The 12,747-nt window shown below is 39.6% G+C and overlaps 1 protein-coding gene across 1 annotated transcript in view; it reads left to right on the top strand.

The window, feature by feature from the left end:
- The window catches only part of TRPM6 (transient receptor potential cation channel subfamily M member 6), a 160,860-nt gene extending 159,876 nt beyond the window's left edge, over positions 1-984 (top strand). Inside the window, exon 39 of the mRNA XM_023213293.2 lies at positions 384-984. Within this exon, the coding sequence (XP_023069061.1) occupies positions 384-517 (134 nt within the window). The 3' untranslated portion in view covers positions 518-984. The remainder of the gene's footprint in view (positions 1-383) is intronic.
- The last annotated feature ends 11,763 nt before the right edge of the window (positions 985-12,747 follow it).

Genomic DNA, 12,747 nt, shown 5'->3' with positions numbered 1-12,747 from the left:
CTGAGATGAGGAGTCAGCCTTCTTGGCTGACCTCTCTGCCTCTGCCTGTCATTCAACAGTAAAATGCCCCATTTCCCATTTGGTCTCACTTAACCCTGGCCAGATTATGCCTCATAGGGCACTGTGTATTGAAGCAAGCAACCAAGTCTATCTTCCCTGCCCCCATAAACAGCGCCCAAACAGCATAGGGAAGGGAGAGGGGATATTGGGGTGGGAAAGGAGGCTTAATTTAGACATGGTCGAGGGTTTGAGTTCCACATATCTATGGTCTGAGGAAGAGGAGATCTCTCTGAACACTTGGCAAAGCCTAAAGTCCCATTTGTCTTCATGAGCAGTAGGTTATTGGAGTTCCACTATAACCTTTTTACTTGTCCTCCTTGCAGATTTAAAAAGAAATGACTATTCCCCTGAAAGGATAAATTCCACCTTTGGACTTGAGATAAAAATAGAATCAGCTGAGAAGCCTCCAGCAAGGGAGAGGGGTAGAAATTCCCCAGAAGATGATATGCAACTATAAAAAGGGAGGAGCAAGAAGATCCCAGTGCTTGCCCTGCCTGCCAGGAACTCTGTGATAACATAGATTGATTGATGTGACATTGATTACATCAGCATCTCCTTGGAACACGCCTTCTGAGCCTCACATCTCCTTCTGTCCAAAGGCCTCATTGGTATATGATCAATGGGTTCTCCTGACCTCTGTCCAGGACTGACCTCTGTCCAGGACACTTTGCAGCTCCATCCTCAAGTTCCACATGAAGACGCTTGGATGAGTCAGCTGGGAATATTGTTCTTGTATACCTCATTGCTTTAGCTGGTCACTTGGAACCTTGGAGCAGAATCCTGCACATTGAAGAATGGTGAGGGGGAGATACATTTATTTTATTTTCTTACTATGTGTGCAGACCGGACCCCCTACTGCTGTTTGTCACCTCACCCACAGATTGTATTTATGTCTATATATATGTTCATAAAAAGTTATGTGATTTCCTCCTCTGTCTTTTCGACGGCACAGGACTTTGAATAGCAGTGATAGGAAAAACAGTGGAATGAGGGTGGATTTGCACAGATTGGAGCACATTCCTGCACAAACCACCAAGTATACTGGCAAAATCTATATGGGTTTCACATATTGTCAGTGAATCATATAATGCCTGGATATTTCAGGTTTCTGTAAAAGAAAGGGAAATTTAAAACAAATACCTTTCCATATATACATGGAGTATATATTTTATATATATATATTTTTTTTGAGATGAAGGTTTGCTCTTTTGGCCCAGGCTAGAGTGCAATGGTGTGATCTCGGCTCACTTCAACCTCTGCCTCCCAGGCTTAAGTGATTCTTGTGCCTCAGCCTCCCGAGTGTGCACACCACAGGTGTGCACCACTATGCCTGGCTAATTTTGTCTTTTTAGTAGAGACGGGGTTTCACCACGTTGGCCAGGCTGGTCTCAAACTCCTGACCTTAAGTGATCCGCCTGCCTTGGCTTCCCAAAGTGCTGGGATAACAGGTGTGAGCCACTGCGCCTGGCCTATTTTTTTTTTTTTTTTTTTTCTTTTTTAAACAAGAGAGCAAGAATATGAAGAACTGGAAATTACTAAAAAAGGGTTTCCCTTCCTTTAAGCGCAGGGGTACTATTAGTTAGGAGTTGACTAGCTCAGCCTGTAAAACACCACTCCTCTTTCTAAAGTTGTATATGTAATATTGAAGGTTAAATTACTTTATGTCAGGTCCTATGAAGAAAGATAAGGTTTCAGACTGAAAACATGTTTCACAGGTGTTTGCTTCCTTCCAGGGCAGAGTTCCCTATTCCCCTGGAGTAAAGAATGTATATATATTTTGAAATATGGCTAAGAACATGTCATTGGTTTATGAGGCCCAAGGTGAAGGACTCCTGGAAGCCACACTGTAGCGTATTTGAGGGATCAGTCATCCCTCTTGTATGCTGGGCCTGGTTGCCCTACCTCGAACAAGCACCAGCTTTTCACATAAGGAGAGATTGGGGGCTGGGAGTCCACTCCCCATCCTATTGCATCCCCTTTCTTATTATAAGGTGCCGCAGTCCACTGGCAGCAAACCTCCTGGGTTTGAAAAATTCAAACTTGTTTTTATCTTTAATCCTGACATTAGCTGACTTGCTACTGAGCTTGCTTTAAAAAGCTATACTCCTACATTCTTAGGTATACAGGGGAAATGTTGAATAGGAGGGTGGAAAACCAAGAACTTAGTATGCCAATGATTGCCTCTGATTCTTGTAAGTTTGAGTTCCACAAGGGTTACTTTATACCCCTTTTACTTGGGTTTTTGGTTGGTGGAAGGTGGGAAATTTGGGTGATTTATTGATTGGCAATGAGGATAAAATGTTAATATTTTTGGGGGGGCTTAACAACTTTATCTTATTCTACAAATCAGTAAAGGAACAATTGGTACTCACCTCAGTGCAGCACTCAACTATGAAAAAAGGCAGAGTTTGCCTGCCCAATGGCCAAAGTAAAGACATCAGTTCATTGGTCAAATATTTGTTACCTGGAATGGAACTTGAAAGAAAATACATTTGGATTTCACATTTCTGTGGTGTGCTTTTTCTTTTGTTTGTTTTAAGAAAAATCAACAGAATAACATTTTTAAAAGATGAACTGCTGAGCAAAAGTCATTGTGGGAATACATGAATGCAAATACCAGTGCAGCAGTCTTGACTTTGAGTGGTCCATGACCACAAAAGGGTGGAGTATTCATTCAGTCAGTCGATTTTATTCAACAGATATTAAGTGCCTTCTCTGTACTGCATTAGTGATGAGGATGTGGTGGTGCACATGGCATGTTTTTGTCCTCAGAAAGCTTTGTCTCATGTTTCTTTTTGTTTGTTTGTTTTGTTCCACGTTTGGATTTCTAAGCAAATAAATTTAACTTCTGGCCAAATGTCAAATTCAGAAATGTGTTTCATATCCTATCTGCCAGTGGGCGGTAGGTTTGGACTGGGTAAGAGAATTAGGACAAATAAGAAGCCATGGCTGGGGCTGGTTTTAGGATCTACTGAGGAAAAGCAGACCACATAATCCTTGTCTGAGCACAAAGGCCGTATCACAGACAGGATCTGAATTTGACTTTGGCAACCAGAGAAGCAGCCACGTTCCAGAGAGACCTCTCCTGAAGGCATCCAGTGCATAGGATTTTCTTTGCACAAGGCCATATGGTCCTGGAGTGACTCCTGCCCCCTACTATCTTAAAGCTTCTTAGAGCTCTGGGGAATGGAATCAGATATAATTTTGGGTATTTTTTGCCCTGTTATTATTTTCTGCAGTTTTGCAAAACAAATACCAGGTGACTAAGAATTCCCAGCAACCATTTAGTCAATGCTTTCAAAGAATTTTTTTGAGTTGTTGTTGTTTGTTACTGTAGTTTTAGATGAGATCTATTGCTCTGGTTCTAGAAATCATGACACAGATTCCCTTGTTGTCTCTCGTTGTCCTTCTCAATTAGTCACCAACATCGAGCACAAAGGAAAGCACATAATATGCTTTCAACAATATTTGTTGAAAGAAAAAAATCTTCAAATAATAGTGGATTTCATTCACTAGGTAATAAACCAGATTTGCACTTTTAATCTAAAATTAATTACTTACTTTAATCTAGAAGGAAGTAATTACCAATTCCTTAAGACCCAACACAATTCTTTTGATCTTTCTCTGTTTTAATTTTCTAGGAAATAGCTTTTAACAACCTACACCTTGTCTATTGAATTCTCACCCAGTTCTTGCCCTTATCACCGTTGGTGAGAATGCCAGAGTGCAGTCCTTCACTGGTGACTATTGAAATGAGATGATAACTTTCCAGAAACTGCCTAGAAATAATCATCACTTTATTACCTTTTGAAAAGAAGGTTGATAGAAAAGATTGTTCATTACCATACCCTAGTATGATTTCTTTACTCACATCTCTCTAAAGCATGAGAAAGGGAGGATTATTCTCTGAGGTCAGAATTTGAAGGCTGTGTGTTTGCCTCTTTGAAGTCTTGGTATTTAATTTTCTGTAGTCATTTCTTGGGCAATTTTCTAAGAAACTAGTTGAAGCTAATTTATCATAAGTTAAAGTCAAATGACAGAAAGGATTTTTCCCCCTTAACAGCATTTTATTCCACAGAGGTTAGCTTCTGAAGGAAAATGAGACTTAAATAGCATTTCGAATCTCTAGCCACATGGGTGGGTACACAGAACAGAAAGGATTCTGGAAACCACACTGATTTTTCATTTAGCATGGTTATTATTTTGTGACTTTTCTTTATAGACTATGATGTAGACATAAAGTACTGTATTTTTATGAAACATCCTCCTAAAAATAATTAGATAAGTTGCTTAATTTTTCAAAGAAAGACTTTTAGTTCTCAAAGGATAATAAACCTTGGTCTCTTGTTCTCAAACATTTAATATAACTTTATATAATTCATTTAACCTTTCTGTTAACCCCTAATGCTGAAATGGAGATGAAGATACTTTTTCAAATGAAGGTGAGTGATAATGAGAGATCATTTATGAAGTTCTCTGAGAATCTCATTTAAAAGGCTTCTTGTGAGCATGGAATTCAGTTCAATAAATAATAAGGGGTTTTCATTTTTGATATTATGTGATAGTGATTTAATGTTTGCAGAGGATGCTCAGTGGACCTATTTCAGCATGAACCCAGGTGATTTCTGCTATTTCTCCCTTTCCCAGAGGAAAGAACTCATTGCTGCCTTTTTGTTTTAAAACTTAATTAAATAGTTCAAGATGAGAAAACTCACCATTTCACAGTATGTCTTATTTATTTTGCTTTTTGATGGATTTGGGTTTACTCAGCTAATTTCTTTTGCCATCCTTTGCCCAAAGAGAGCGTTCCAGGAGAAAAAGTAAAGCGCCAAGCTGGCACCATCATTGGTGGCATTTTGAGGCATGAAAAGAGAGTAGGTTTAGAATCTTGATACTTATAAAACTTGAAGGTTTAAAAAAAATTGACTGGGTGCAGTGGCACACACCTGTAATCCCAGCACTTTGGGAGGCCGAGGCAGGCGGATCAGGAGGTCAGGAGGCTGAGACCATCCTGGCCAAAATGATGAAACCCTGTCTCTACCAAAAATACAAAAATCAGCTGGGTGTGGTGGCGGGCACCAGTAATCCCAGCTACTTGGGAGGCTGAGGCAGGAGAATTGCTTGAACCCGGGAGGCGGAGGTTGCAGTGAGCCGAGATCACACCACCGCACTCTGCCTGGGTGACAAAGTGAGACTCCATCTCAAAAAAAAAAACAAAAAATTAATTTTAATGGTGATTTAAATTTTGTCAGTATTGGGTTGTTTAGGAATAAGAAAATTCTGGTCTATAAGTTACCAGCATCTGCTTTTAGCAACTGACTTTCTTTAGGATTTTCATCTTATAGTGCATTTTTTCTTTGTAATTTTAAAAAATTCCATCTGCTAAATTAGTCACAAAGTTCTTCCAAATATTATGGTGGAGACTCTTTTGCCAATGCCTCTCCCTGTATGGACATAACAGTTGCCTTTGGTTGGAGGGATTTGGGGAAAGCAGCAGTGATGTCACGTGACTGCACTTTGGCTTTGAATAAATCTTTTCTTCTGTATCCTAATGGTCACCCCCCAGCAGGTCACAGGACTTCAGGATGCTTTGGTAACCAAAAGAAACCCTTGGTATGTTGCCATGTTTTAGAACTCCCTAGTCAGCCTGGAAATTTTGTCGATAAGGACTTGGGGAGCAGAGGTGCTGGTAAAAACGATGAAGAGGAGGAGGAGAAACGATCATCAGATGTGTGTGTCTGTTATGGGTGAGGTTAGAGAGTGTCATAGATGGTGGCAGGATTGGTGAATTATTTTACTGAGAAAGTAGGGAGTGGTGTGTTCTGGAAGATCACATGTATCTTGCAGATGAAAACAAATATGGGCTGGGCTTCATGGGATGGGGTGTTTGCCTACCACAAAAGGGCTTCTGGGGATATCTTAGAAGGTGGGGTGGAAAGAAAGGTGTGGTGGTGATCTGTGATTAGGTCCTTAGTTTTGTGCAACTGTTCACTGTATATCCTACTTAAGAAATATTTTTTGAGCATTACCACATGTTATTCTCTGACACTAAGATTAAACTTATTAGATAAGATCCACTTCTGTCTTTAAGGATCTCTAAAACAAATAAGGAGTTTACAATATGCTGATTCATCATTGCTCAGCCATGATCATTATAATGGTTGTAATACGTATTGAGCAGTCATTATGTCTTAGGCATTGTGCTAAATGTGCACTATACATAATTTCATTTAATCTGAATAATGACTTAATGGGCCAGAACTATTATTCCCATTATAAATATTTTAAAATACTGCTTATGAATTAAGTAACTTGATTAAATCAGCTACCAAAGGGAGAGCTGGGATTTGAAGTTAGATCAAATTGATGACGTAGAATTCTATGCAATGCTAGCCAGCACACTTAAAAGTACTAGAGCATGAATCCCTATGATGGTTTGAAAGATAAGATTTGAAAATCAGGACCTAACTTAGGCTATCAGAAGAGAAAAAACAAAATGAAGTCTATAGAATGTTTCCTGATGTCTTCTCTGCTCCTGTCATGTCAGGAAAATCTTTCTTGCACAGTTAATGGCCATCTGTGGACCCCGTGAGTCCATGGGAAAGCCAGTCCCTCTTGGCATGTCATGAGGGAATGGGTGGGTTCTTTCGAGTCTGGTGCTGTCAGCTGCTGAATTTTTCTGCCTCCATTTGTATGTCTGCCCCTCCCCTCCTTTTTTTGGCTCCTTAGACAATTTGTTGGTCAACACAATAATACTTACCATTTGAAAGCATTTAGTGACCTGCAGTGTATCAATTTATAGTGAGAAGTAGAACCTATGCAAGTTACAAAACTTTTATCAGCCTGACCATCATACGGTGTCCCTGGAGGCCATGGAAGCTGGATTATAATCAAGAGGTTGCTTGAAGTGCATGGAATCAGAACAAAGAGAGGTAGATAAATCAAATTTTTACTGGTGTCAGGCTAAGACATCCTGTTTCATCTCATCTTCTCTGGAAGGATGGGCCTGCCAGTGGGAGTGGAATACTTCAGACTCATTCCAAAGGATGCAACAGAATTTCAAGCAACTCTTAGATCAGCCTTGAGAAACATGGACCATGATAAGAAAATATTTATTTTCTCTTTTTCCACCCTCTCTCACCTTTCTCCCTCTCTCTCACTCTTTCTCTTTTTTTCTCTTTCTCCTCCCTTCTTTATTCCTTTATTCTTTCTCTGATGCCCTCTTTATGTTACCTCTTTTTACACTTATTGGCTACAAATGTGGATCAATAAACATCACTGATTTTAAGAGATACCAGTTTTCCCAAAAATGTAAAATTAGAAAATGTGAGAGCTAAAAGGATAAATAAGAAAAATTAAATCCAAAGAAATTGTGCTTCACCCAAAGTTAATTTCTGTAACTATTGTTAGAAGACAGACTATAACTCGGGCCTCCTAAGTCACCCTTATTTAGTCTAATAATAGCCTCATTTGTATGTTAAAGCAAATAATTTTCTCTTGTGTTAAAATTTTAGTTTTCCTGAAAAATATTCAGATATGTATATAGTTAAATTTTAAACTTGGAGATCTTTTTAAGACTGTCATTAAGATGAGCCAAGTGATATTTTAGTTGTCTATGTCTTTTAATGAGGATAATTCATTAGATATGTGATTTCAGAACTCTAGTTGCAAAATGTTATTACAAATTAATGATTTTTACCAATTCTCTTTGCTTATTTGTATGTGCCTCTGTGTGTGTGTGTGTGTATGTGTATATATAAATAAAAGGTAAACTATCTGGGTGATTTTTCAAGTGAAAAAACCCTGTAAGATTTGGATTTCAAATATTTCATTTATTTAAATAATTTATAATTATTTTCCATTGTCATTAAAAAAACCTATTAGGCTTGTGGTGCCTTGAATTTTTCTAGGGAAAAACTGGGATTATAGAAAATTCTCTAGGCCTTGGAGCCAGATGGATTTGGGTTTGAAATGAAGCTCTGCCGCTGAGTAGTTTGTGGTCTTGGGCAACTCGTTTCACCTCTCTGAACCTCAATCTGTTATCTGAACATGGCAGGAAAATCTGTAAGTATACCGAATTGTTATTCCTTCTTGCTGTTTTCTATCCCAACAAGGTAGTGGATGGTCATGCCTCAGGACGTTAATGGCATACCACAGAGCTGGCAAGGCCCCAGTATGACAACCTCCCTCCAAGACTTCTGGAAATGGAATGGAGCTGTTATTGGAGTTGCTGAGGCAGAAGGTGTCTTCCTGTGGTAAAGAGAAGAGAGATTCATTTATGGAGATAGGGAAGACGATGATGTTTTTGGTAAGAAGTGTAGGCTAGTGCATAGATACCAGGAGGACTGACCATAGCTATAGCCTAAGAAGTCATAGGAAGCAATAATGTCCATGCCAATCATGGAGCAGATGGAGTCACTTGCCTGGGAATCAACTACAGGGCTCTAAACCGTAGGCCTGATGACTTAAAGGTGAGAAGACCTCCCATATCTTCCAGGCCTCCTGTGAACTACCTTTGTCCTCACCCAAATTTGACTGACAGTAATTCTCTCATCATTTACAGAGGGGACCTATGTCTAGATTTAGACAAATAAGGTAGTGTGCCATTTCTTGCGACAGAGTGTTATAGAGCAAATTCATCTGCGTAAATTAATGTCTAACAAGCATGGTTATTGCTAGAATTAGGGATGATGTACATAAGGCACTTGGTACAGTGTCTGGCACACAAATAGGCATGATGGGAAATTATGAAAAATGTCATATTATGAATAATTTTATTTCCAAATCATGAATTATTATTTAAGTTATTTTTTAATCACCAAAACTATCTCAAACCCAAGATTGGTAAAGCTGGAGCTGCTTCTCTTTTTCAAAGACTAAATAGTTCATGACATAGATATTAGAATGTCAGTATTGAAATGGTTCTCTATGATGTGGGCTAGGCAACATAATATATAGGCACCGAAATGTGAAGACTTAACACAGTGAGTAGTTATTTCTTGCCTACTTAAAAGTCCAGGGCAGTGGCAAGTCATTGGGTTCTCTGCTCCACACAGTCTTTCTGGGATCCAGGCTGACAGGGTTCTGCCGTCTTCAACAGATGGATCTCAAGGTAACCCTGGGGTTTCTCAGCCCAGTCACCTGAAGAGGAAAAGAACATGGAGGAACACACACGAGAAATTTTAGGGGCCAGCCCTAGAAGTGGTACACATCCTTTTGTTCACATACCACTGGCTAGAACTCAATCAGAAGGCCATGCCCACCCACAAAAATGCCTTCTAGTAGTGTGTCCAAGAAAAAGAGAAAAATGATTTTAATGAACGGTTAGCAATCTCTGCCAAATTAAGGATTACCTATTCTGGTCTAATTCTTCATTTAATTGTGTGTAGCTCTGGAAGTTGGAGTTTTTTTGGGGATGGCTTTTCCAAGTGGGTTTTTTCTTTATACAGAAGTACCTAACACAGAGTTTTTCTTAGTTGGAACGTGGTAGCCTTTCTACTAGCTCTCCATGTCTTCTTGCACCAGGCATCTTCAAAATCTCATCAGACATACTCCCTTTTATTTTCTCATAATTCATTTATAATGGCCAAATCTGTTGGATCCAGGAAGTAAAATCTAATTGTAATGAGAGTGGCTTTATTGAGTACTGTTGGTTTTTGACAGCTATAAAATATTCCCATTGTAACTCTCCTCTTGCTGCTTGACACCTATCTGTACCCTCTGCCTCCCCATCATTCTAAGCAACATCATGTGAAATCAAACATTTCTTGTCCTCCTTTCTAAGTTGTATACAACCAGCTAGCAGGCAAATAGGCCGTGAGGTAAAAGCAGAAATTTACATAAGGATCCTATTAATATACCATACAAATGAGGGTCCTGTGGAGAATGTTTATTCATTTCCTATACTGAATGGCCATGATCACTGTAAATTTTCACCATGGTAAGACCTAATATGGAAGTAGAGAGCTTGGATATACGTAAGAGATGGTAATTGACTAAATTTTATAAAGAGAGTTTTTTTGTTTGTTTGTTTTTTTGGGGTTTGAGGTGGAGTCTTGCTCTGTTGCCCAGGAGGGCAGTGGTGTCATCTCAGCTCACTTCAACCTCCGCTTCCTGAGTTCAAGTGATCCTCCTGCCTCAGCCTCCCAAGTAGTTGGGATCACAGGTATGCACCAACACACCCAGCTAGTTTTTGTATTTTTAGTATTTAATTTTTGTATTTTTAGTCGAACTCCTGACCTCTGGTGATCCGCCTGCCTCGGCCTCCCAAAGTGCTGGGATTACAGGTGTGAGCCATCACACCCTGCCAAAGAGAGTTAATGATCATGTACCTTTTCCACACAGTAGAAGACCTTAAAGAGCGCTCCAACTTTAAAGGTTGTATTTATAAGCTTGAAAATGATTTTTAAGCTTGGATCATTTCTTGAAGGGCAATGGGTGGGGAATTGAAATCTTATAATGAAATGTTACAATTCATCAAATTTTAAAATTGAAGACATTTCTAGAGTACTATTGTGAAAATTTATGATCTGCCGGGTGAGGTGGCTCACACCTGTAATCCCAGCACTTTTGGGAGGCCGAGGCAGGCAGATCACCTGAGGTCAGGAATTCAACACCAGCCTGGCCAACATGGTGAAACCCCGTCTCTCCTAAAGATACAAAAATTAGCCAGGAGTGGTGGCAGACACCTGTAATCCCAGCTACTTGGGAGGCTGAGGCAGGAGAATTGCTTGAACCTGGGAGGCGGAGGTTGCAGAGAGCCGAGATCGCACCATTGCACTCCAGCCTGGGGGACAAGAGTGAGACTTCATTTCAAAAAAAAAGAAAAGAAAAGAAAAGAAAATTTATGATCTACCTTTTTTTTAAGCCCCAAGAACCACAGATGACAGAACATAGCTGAGACAGAGCATGTGATCTTTTCATAACTCCCCGGTGGCTGCTTGGTTTTTATTTGTTCAATTATTGACTTATGATTTAACTAAGATCAATTTTGTGCCTAGTATTTGCAAGGCACTATGCCCCGATTAGTAAGGTGGACACTCACAGGTTCATAAGAAGACAGACATAAAATAATCTCCTTGCACCAAAAGCTATAGTGGAGGCATTTGCAAAATGCTATTGGAGTTTAGCTAAGGAGAGACTTTCTTTTTCGAGTGGGAAGGGAGGGCTTAACAAAGAATGATAAACGGTTTACTTGGTAGAGGAAACAGCATCTGGGGGAGATGTTTAGGGAATGGTGAATAGTTGTGTGGCTAGTTCATAGAGCATACCTTGGGATAAGGTAGAGAAGATAGCAAAAGATGAAGGTGGAAAGAATGGGTAAATGTGTTAAAAGCCTTTTATGTAATTATAAGGAGTTAAGTTTTGTCATGCAGGTTAGAGAAGTTAGCAGATGTTTTAAGCATAATTAATTCTAAGTCAATTTACTGATTAATTACTTCTGCAAACATTTATGAATCGTCCACTGAGTGCGAACTACTTGGCCTTAGAAGTGTAACAGTGAATAAGATGTGGACTCCGCCCATGGGAACTTATAGTTTGGTGAATGATTATAACCAATAGAGATAGTTCTAAGGTTTCTTGGGAAGAGTGTTAGTTGCTCATATCATCAACCTCTTCCAAATGCATTTGATTTCACCATTAATCTCATTATTAACTTTTATGTGGCTGATGGAAGTTTCCTCAATCTTTGTCACGTGCGTTTTTGAAAATACTGCTATCTTATTGATCTATAATGTAAACCCTGTGTGAAAACAATGTGCTTCATGTACAAGCAAGAAAAAAATCCCTCATCCATCCTTTCAATCTGGTTGTCCCCTCCTCACACCTGTCCCGTAAAGGAAGCCTAGAGTAGCCAACAGTGACAGGTTTTACTGTACTCTGAGACAAGTTGCTGTAACTATGTGTGCACTGAGGGATACACAGCCCCAAATTAATTGTTCTGGCACAAGGTGGTAAATGTAGAGAGAGAGACAAGGTACATCAGAAGCTATTCTGTGGGCACGTAGTATGTGTAGCCGGGGTTGGGGGTAGGGGCATGCGGAGGCTTCCTGGAGAAGGTATTGCAGAAGAAGATAGGAAAAGGACATTTTGAGCAGAAGGTGTGTCTGGGGAAAAGGAGTGGTTTGCTTTGATTGGAGCATCAAATGTTTCAGAACGACTGTTTTGTTTGCTTCATGGAGGAGAAATTAGAGGCTGAAAGTGGGAGAATGATGTGGTCATCTTAATAAATACAGGATTTTAAAGATAGTGCTCAGGTTCATTTGACCAACATCTCTTCCTTTATGGCCATCCAGTGAATTCAAGAGAGATGTGAGAGGGAGAAAGGAAACACTTTTATTGACTCAACAAAGCTCTCCCATAAGTTCATATTCTTGCTTCAAGAAATCTCATAAAACAATGAAAATCATGGCCCTAGTATAAACTACCAAACATTTCTTCTGCCATGGTCTAGTTTTTAACGTTGTTGGCATCTTTTATACGACCTGTGTCTTTTCTGAGATTTTGAGCGTCACATATTTGACTTTGCTTGGTTTCCCTGGACTGAATGAACCGCCTGCATTAGTGATAGATTTTGAATGGACCAGAGAGTCTGAACCTGGGCATTCAGGAGAAGCATGCTGAGAAAAAAAAAACACTTAAAAAGGACTGCAGAGCCACATGTGGTGGCTTGCGCCTGTAATCCCA

This window comes from Piliocolobus tephrosceles, chromosome 14 (assembly GCF_002776525.5).
Source record: "Piliocolobus tephrosceles isolate RC106 chromosome 14, ASM277652v3, whole genome shotgun sequence".
Classification (NCBI taxonomy): domain Eukaryota; kingdom Metazoa; phylum Chordata; class Mammalia; order Primates; family Cercopithecidae; genus Piliocolobus; species Piliocolobus tephrosceles.
This window is presented reverse-complemented; position numbering and strand designations above follow the sequence as displayed.